The sequence below is a fragment of the Cariama cristata genome, unplaced genomic scaffold (assembly GCF_000690535.1).
Source record: "Cariama cristata isolate BGI_N322 unplaced genomic scaffold, ASM69053v1 scaffold5652, whole genome shotgun sequence".
Lineage (NCBI taxonomy): Eukaryota > Metazoa > Chordata > Aves > Cariamiformes > Cariamidae > Cariama > Cariama cristata.
In genome coordinates this window covers 9,246-18,078 of record NW_009604368.1, presented here as the reverse complement: position 1 = coordinate 18,078, position 8,833 = coordinate 9,246, and the positions used below count along the sequence as shown (strand labels likewise).

The following is an 8,833-nucleotide window of genomic DNA, read 5'->3' as shown; positions in this document are numbered from 1 at the left end:
TAACCAAGGCAAGTCCTGCGGCTAAAGAGGCAGCAACTGGAAGCCGCAGACTTGTGCAGCATTTCTGCAGAGCCCTCTTTGCACTCCTCCTGGGATGGAAATGGGTGAGAGAGGAGGGTGGACCTTGGCTTGTGCACAGAAAATGCCCTGGGCTGACCCATCAAGTTCTGAAAAGGTAATTGGCCTCTTTCTGCTCTGCTTAACTTTCTTTGTGAACCTAGGCATTACTTATGACCTAGATTCAATTAGCCCCAAGATATTCACATTAACGACTTTATGTTTGTCTGCTGATCACCAAACTTGTTGCTTTCCCTGAAAGAGGCCTCTTTTCCAGGTGAAAGTTGTTAGCACCTTTTAGAAGTCTTAGAGCTCTGCATTCATTTTAGCCAGGGGAAAGAGAAACAAGGCTTGCTCGTGGGGAATAAACACAGCTTGATCACTGTGAATTATTACCTGCATTTTTATAAAATTATGGGGTGCTGCCAAGTATACACAGTGTTAAGAAATACATAAAACACATGGGCTAAACCTGGAGGCTCCCTAAATCCTTAGCTAAGCAACTAAATAAATGTTATTTTAAACTTTTTTTAAATGCCTGATTATGGATTGCTCATGTTTATTTAGATTTACTTACGTATTTACTCAGACTTAGAGGCTAAAAAAAAGTCATATGTCATATCCTGTAGGCCTTTTGGCCCCTGTGATATACTATGAGTGTAACTGTACTTTAGCTGTTTAAAATAAACCACAACAAATTCCCTTCTCCCTCTAACAATTCCTGCAGTTTCACAGTGAGAGTTACCCTTGCTCCATGTTTTCAAAGTCCTAGGGAAAAAACCCAGCTTTCTCGTGTCTCAGCAATCACCAGATTTAGTTGTTTATGTGCTTTAGTATGGATTGCACCTCTTAATTTACTGGCTTTAATTCTTAGGCCCTGACCCAATAAATGTGATGCTGTGAAAGGTGTTATGGAAGCTTGCATAAAGCTGATGCATTTGGCTTTCCTGACACCAAGTAGGTGATGAGTCACTGGGGACAGGTTAGTCTGGCCTTTGGGTTTTCAGCTGCTTTACAAAATATCGTGATAACTTTTAGCTCTATCAGGAGTGTCCAGGACTCTTTCTGTATTCTCTCGTTCCTGCTCCAGATGGCTGAAGTAGTTGAGTGACTCTACCTTACATCTTGTCCTTACACTTTGGCTGTGGAGCATGCAAATGCCATTTGCTTATAGCAAGCAAAGGTCTGATAATACCTAAACCAGCCATGCTTTTGCACTTGCGACAGCAATGTGGCACTCCCAGAAAAGAGGCATGGTATACATTTCTGAAATGCAACACTTTTCAAAGAATAACCACTAATATGTAATGCCTAGAGTGCTTCTTGAAAGCACTGAGGATGAGCAAGACTTTTTCACAAAGGCTGAGAATCTGGGAACTTCATTCTAAATTGGTGGACTTGTTCATCAGTACCAGTTCCCCTACATGAACAGGGTAACGGTGGTGTAATATGGTCATCTAAGATAAATAAGAGTTAGATTACAGAAGTGGTTTATTTCTGGAGTGTGCATATGTGTCAGACACATTATTCCTATCTATATCTACTTTGAAACCACACACGTTAGAAAGTCAAAGTACTATATAGCTCAGAGATGCTGCTCTCATCCCAGATCTGTAGATGATGACGCTAAAGCAGGTTGCAGAGAGACTGCCAGATTTACAGATCTGTCAGTGTAAATCTGCAGCATGGTTTCTTCCAAACTGATGTAGCTTGTTGTATGAAACAACAGGTTCCACCACTTGTTCGTCAAGGTTGAGTTTTACTCTCCCTATCTTACATGCAAAGCTTTGTCCCAAAATAAAGGAGTTGGATATTTTACTTCTTGTAACTGATTGCCTGAGTAGGGATGGATGGAGAATTCTTCCAGCTATAGCCTTTTCTGGAGCAGGAAGCCTCTCTTCACCTTTCCTGAGTCATGCAGATATTTAACACGAAACCAGGTTTATCAGTAGTTCTGCAAGAACTTATTCTTTGTTCCCCACCAAACACTAATGAACAGACACTGGCTTTCTGGCTGGAATAACATTGCTTCATCTGTTATTGTGGGAGCAGAACTCCTGGCCTAAAACAAACCTGTGCAAAGAACTAGCAGTGTTTTCTACTGTACCTATAGGAGGCAACAGCTCCCTCTTCTTAAATCCTCAGCCAGCAAAAGTGTTCAGTGCCTACAGATACCACTGCCCCATCTTTTGGTTGCACTCCTCACCTGGCCAAAACTCCTGGCAGCTCCAAGGTTATTTCTGTTTGACTGTCAACTAAGGACGGACCTCAGCGTGTATCCCAGTGATTCAAATAATCATGTTTGATGCAATGAGGTCACTTTCCCCGCCAGTGCTGAGCTGCAACTACCCTTTCATCAAAAGAGATTTTCATTCAGCAGAGTAGTATTAGTAATTACCACCATACTGTCTGTGGGTTATGTATGATAAAGATTACCAGTGCTAGTACATATCTGATCTTTTGTAAGAGAATTCTGTCCCTCTCTATTAGATGATCAAGTGTTTAATCACCCCAGAATCCCATTGTGTGTGACTACAAAGAACTTTGTTCCCATAATTTCCTTCTTTCCCAGTGGACTGAGTGTGTGTGCTTTGCTGTCTTTTATCGTTCCTTATCTCCCGTCCCTCTTCTCCTTCTTTTTTTCTCATATACAACAGAAATTCCATCTACAAATCTACATTCGTCCATTAAGCAGTGGTTCCCAGACAGCATATAAGTGTTCCTTCTTACAGACAAAAGGGACAAAAGTTGATTCCTGTGGGTCCTGAGGTTGATCAAAGAAGGGTTTGTGGGTTCGTCTAAAGAAAGCAAGGTGAAAAGGAGAAATGTTTCTGCCTGACAGGCATGGTTATGTTAGAATGCAAGTCTGTCTTTAGTTGATAAGTTCAAGCTATAAGTAAGATAGGAGGGGGTTCTGTGCACACTTATTGCCTTTGGATATTCATCATTATGGGGATTAAAGGAAGCGACAAAGAAAAAAAAGAATGCAAAAATCTTGAAAGCTTATACTCATGATTTTTAGAGACAATTCTTAAAAGAAAAGAAATAGCACACCACTGTGAACAGTGAGCGAGATTAAAGGTTCAGACCCACCAAAACTACTTTGAGCAGTAAAGACAGACTGCTAGGAAGAATGAAATTTTAAGTGGTCCATTTACTGCTTTGCTTACTGGAGGATGACGGCACATGAGGGTCAGAGTTCGCTTACATGACTTTATCTTGCATTTTCTTCTCAAGAAGCCAGAATCCTTCCCATAAAAGCATTTACCAATCTAATTCTTATTCCAGACCTCTCACTCCCTGAACACCCTCTCAAATGTCAGCAGGCTTATGTGGTAGGAGGCTTAATCAAGGGAAGAGAGACTTTTCTCATTGCTATGACTGGTTTTTGCACTGTTGATGTAATGTTTTCACCCCAATATGTGCAGCAGGTGTGCCCTGGATTATGCTTACTGTAGTCACTCTCACTGGGATCAGTAGTCGAAGGTCAGGAGGAATTTACCCCTTTGGAGGACAAGGCACAGAGTTAGCCAACAGTGGATGTTATGGGAAATACCCTTGCCTCTTAACTGCCCTGTGTTCTGCAGTATCACACAGCATATGATATAACAGACCAGAGGCTGAGCAATTTGTCTTTAGTCTGGTTTGGAAAATAAAGGTTTCAGCTTTCAGTTGCAAAAGGCAGAGGCGCTATGCACAGCAGTGCTGAGGAGAGAGGGAACACTGAATGAGGAGGAGTCCCAGTCAACCCTCTGTCTTATTTCAGGTGAGGCAGAATATGTTGTTCAGTTACACAAGCGGACACCATGCCTGACCTTTGCAGCAAAGAACCAATTGGGCCCATTGCTGAATGTACCCCAGACGATTTTGCACATAATTATCTTGTTTTCAGATTGAGTGGGCTTCACTGGCATCATGGGAGTTGCAGTAGATCCACAATAGTTTCACAGGCCAGAATTTGAACTCAGGTTTTGCCCTTAGCAATATATTGTGTTTTGCACCTTAAGGAGGCAGAAGTGTAAACCTAAACTGCATAGTACTCCTGAAAATTAGTTTTCATTTTTGATTTGATGATGGTTTTGGGAGTGAAAGGATTTTTTTTTTCTATAAAGTTATTGAACTGGAGAACACAAGAGCGTTGCTTAGCAAAATGCTTCAGAGGTTCTAGACATGTTAGCTTTTTTCTTCCCTTCTTTGTAATAGTTTCTCCCCACTATAAATTCTTTGAGCCCTTCTATAGAAGAGCCCGCTTCTGTAAACGTACTAGAAGAAGGAATTGATCTTTTTTCTGAGTTTGACTAGGTCAAGGATGACTAAAAGTCAATGGCTTTGACTTATGTTTCATAACCAGTATGAAAGGAGATGAATAATGATCAGTCAAGATGAATGTCTGCAAGAAAGTAAATGCTAGAGTCAGTGGCTGTGGATACATTTGCACCGCACAGTGCATGACAGCAGTGTCTGAGATGCTGTGGTCTCACACAGTTTAAATGTGCCACAGTTAAGTACCATATAGAGATACTACTTCAGGTTCAGCAAAGTTATATTAGCAGAATCCACACCTGAGCCACCGCAACTATGCTGCTTCCACTTCTGGAGCCAGGCAGCTGAGCTCCTCAAGACCGGCTGTCTCTGAATGGTGCTGTCTTGCCTGTAATAAACACAAGAATCCTTCAGTTAATTAACTCCCAGTGGTTGATACATATTGGCAATGGATTGTAGAAACAACTTCACTGCCAAAGATTGCTGAGATAAACAATAAACAGTGCAGGGCTGCTCATGGATAATACACATGAGCTGCCATGTTTCATTTCAAGAGATGTATTAAATAATGGCTTTATGAATGTTCCTTTTTCACTAACTCAAGTGTTCCCAGCTCATTTCCGCAAATTCTGTGTTTATTGTACACCGAGAGTGACTAGCTAACAAATCTTCATTCAGAAAGGGAAAAAGGATGGTAAAAGCTCTCTTAATTGAAATTCTGTGATGCAGGGAAGATTATGTGCCTCTGGCTATTTCAGTTGCCTGATTGCTTTTAATGATTCACCATTGGTGCTTGATAAAACTCTCCCTCTGAATCTGCAAGTCTCAGGCCAGCCCATCTCTACCAGTATCATGTTTTTCTCACTTTGTGGGTGGCCTAAGAGATGACTAGCACAGTTTCAAATAGTTTCTCCAAGACAGCTCTTCTGCTTCAGTTTTGAAGAAATAACATTGAATTAAAGTATGAGATAGAAAAGCTAAAAGTAAAACAACTTCACGACTTCTAAAAATACTAGGGGGCACAAGCTTAGACGTTAGCCATTGAGGCTACATTTCCTTCTGTAGGGTTTTGTCAATTCACATTTATCAGAGGAAGCAAGAAAAAACAAATATTTCTAGCATCATGTAAAACTGCAAGCTGACTGGAAAAAAAGGAAACCATTTTAATGAAAATGTGTCATCGCCCCCCTTTGTTGAATGAGCTCTACAGTTTTTCAGTCAGTTGAAATGGATGAACTGTTGGGGCAGGGACTGTTTCTTTGCTCCACATTTGTACAGCACCTCACACAGTGCAGTGCAGTCTGCATCTGGGACTAATTGCTGCTACCAGAAAAGCTGCAACAAGGTGGAGGCACGCATGGAACCCGTTCCATGGCTTTTTTTTGAAGGTGCTGCTAACTGGGGGTAAATACAATGATAGAACTGGGGGAAGAGAGGGTCATCAAGTTGGCAGCTTGCTCTGTACAAAATATTTTGCTTTTGCCTTGGCTACTACAAATAAATAACATTTAAAGGCCAGGCTTGCAGCAGATGGCCAACAGCTGGCTTACAGGAACATTTTCAGCAACCTTCCTTCTTCAGTTAGCAGATCCCTGAATGGTCTTTTACCAGTCAGCCCTGCCTCACAATAAACACATGCTGAGCCCATTCTGTCAGTATAGTCCATGACATTATGCTTGTCCACTGGAGCAAAACTTACTAGCTGCTCACGTTGGATGTACAGCTGAGATGCATTTTTTTTGAAAAACTCAAAGCAACCAAAATTATAGTGGTGGAGTTTTCTCTCTATCAGGGCCTAGACCCCAGCCTCCTCAGTGACCTCCAGTGTTGTTCTCCATGAAGATTCCTCCAAGATCCCTGCAACATCTAATGCAGGGATAGCAGAGAATGATGTTATGTTTATACTTAGCTTGTGTCTTCTATTTGAAATATTCATGTGTATGTGCACGTACCTTTCAGTACCTCAGATTTAGGTGGACTTTAAGAGTTTTGCTTTAATAGTCAGAATTTCTTTTTCTCTCTCTTGAGTGAACTTGAATGTCTTGAATCTCAGTAGGAACTTGCTTTCTCAATTCTTATTGTCTCAAGTTGCTTAGATTAAACTTAACACGTAGCATATTTTCCTTTTGCAGGGCACACACATGTTTCAACCGTTTGGATCTTCCACCTTACCCCTCATATTCTATGCTGTATGAAAAGCTGCTGACAGCTGTTGAAGAAACTAGCACCTTTGGACTTGAATGAGGGGGTTCAGGCACTTCTGGTGTTTTTCTGGCTGATGATGTCACCTTTCCTGTCCACCATCATTTGATCTTGGTTTCCCATGGTTTTATTTTTGAAAACAAAACAAACAAAAAATCAAGATTAACAAAAGCTGTGCATGAGGAACTGCCGCCCTCTAAGATCTAACCTTCATGCTGTCATCCTCTGTTTCCAATGGACTGCTAGTCTGTATGCAATAGAAAAACAACTGTCTCAAGGTTTCTGTATATCTCTACATACCTCCATTAATAACAATGAAAATACAAATGCAAGTTACACTACACTTGACCAAATGTTAATAAATGTTTACTTCCACCTACGTTGATTAAAAAATAAAAAAAAAAACTCATCAAGCATTCCAAGCTTTTATATGCCCACATCTTCTAAATCAATTCACAGCCCATCTTACTTAACCATTGAATCCAGCACTAGGAGCTGGTCAAATATATCTTCATCCATCCTTGTTTTCCCTGTATGTATGGTCCATCTGAGAGACACCTATGAGCAAAACTGAAATTTTTATATACGAACTCATGATCCACATCAGTTGCATCAGCTGGAACTGGCCCATGGTGCAGATAAGACCTTCAAAAACTAAAAAACCAACCTGTAATGCAATGCAAAGCATAACAGCGATTGTTATGATTGTTACTTGCCAGTACTGGAGAGAACTTGCACTTCAGAGATATTGGGAGGGGCATCTCCATTGTAATGTTTACCACACAAGAAGCACAAGGTTGTGCACACTCAAGAAGGATGTTTTATTATGTAGCATAAAGGACAAGGTTCCCTTACCTTAGTATTGTATATGACAAGGAAAAGGGGAAATAAGAAGAATGTTCTACTACTCTTATGAATACTCCTGTGTTCTGTTTACCAGGTCTTTGTTTTCTGATGTTTAAAATGCTCCTTTCCAAATGAGAAGTCTAGACAATCCCATCCCCCGTGTTAGAAGCCATTTAATTTCTGTCAGCCTGGGCTAAACTATGGTTGCTGGGGGCGGTTTTCTGTTCTGTCAATTCTCTTTTCTCGTTCAGTGGAAATCATAACCTCAAGAGTGGTTGTAGACAGAAGGTTTTAGTCTAGGGTCTGTTAAACGAGAAGCTGCAGTGAATGAAGGTCCTTGTCAGGGATGAAGGGGACTGTAACTCTCCTTGGGTTAAGACTTTGTTGCGCTTCCTGTTGGAGTAAGCCCAAAGGCCCTCCAGTCAACATTAGGTACCACTAAACTGAAGATCCCGCTCTTGTTACTGCAGACATAACCCTCTTCAGTTTGGTGTACTTTGCATTCCAACTCTGAAGCCAGGGAACGAAAGGGAAAAAGCACTGGGCTTGTCTTCGGATGGATTTTGCTGAAGCTGTTACAATCAACCTCACTGCTCTGATTGTGTCCTATTTATTATAATCTTTGCTGCCCTTGTTTTCCGAGACTAATCTCAGATTGAAAGTGTTTGTCTTAACTGGGAAAAGGAAACACAAAGTACCTTCTGACACTAAATACATTAAAGGATGCATGAAATACGAAGTGAGAGACTTGTGAAGGGTGAGTGAAGGTAAGTGAGAAGGTAACATCATAGCGTCTAGCAGCTCACATGAAATACCACACCCCTTTGGGGGCTTGTTACTGGTAGTTTTGTGTTAGCTATGCTTCAGAAAACTGTAAAATCAGGAGATCAGTTCAATGTCTCACACATCTAATTCCCCTGAGTTTTCTCTCCAGAGAAAAGAATTGGACTCTGCTTTCCCACATGTTTTTATGGTGGCTATACAGAAACTCATCGCACTAGAAAAACTGCATTCTGAGAGTTTTAGATCGTTCTCCTGCTTTTATTCTTAGGTCAATAGGTGTTTGAAAGGTGATGGACCCAAAATCATGTTTCTAAGCAGAAATAGTAGCTTTTGTTAATGATATATAAAATATTTGGGATATTTAAATTGCTCTGTTCATTCCATTTCTGTCACATTTCGGCCACTTTTATACTAATTTTCTGTATGGCTTTTACTGAGAATCTATTTTATAGTACGTTATAATTCTTATCGAGTACTCATATTACAGTTGCTTGTGGAGTCTGCAGCTACAGGCCAGCTTCTTTGTACCAGACACTGAAAATGATGTTTATTATTTCCACAAATGAACTCTCAGGCATCTATTCCACATGACCAGCCCCACTGCACAGTAGAGATGGAAATCTTAACTTTTTTCTGAGAGCGTCTGTCATGTGCATATGAATTACATCACAGCAAGTCACCC

At 40.8% G+C, this 8,833-nt stretch overlaps 1 protein-coding gene across 2 annotated transcripts in view; it reads left to right on the top strand.

The window, feature by feature from the left end:
- HECW1 (HECT, C2 and WW domain containing E3 ubiquitin protein ligase 1) overlaps positions 1 to 6,938 on the top strand; it is a 173,179-nt gene extending 166,241 nt beyond the window's left edge. For both annotated transcript variants that reach the window (XM_009695568.1, XM_009695567.1), the window contains one exon: positions 6,453 to 6,938. In XM_009695568.1, coding sequence (XP_009693870.1) covers positions 6,453 to 6,564 — 112 coding nt within the window. In that variant the 3' untranslated portion in view covers positions 6,565 to 6,938. The remainder of the gene's footprint in view (positions 1 to 6,452) is intronic.
- The last annotated feature ends 1,895 nt before the right edge of the window (positions 6,939 to 8,833 follow it).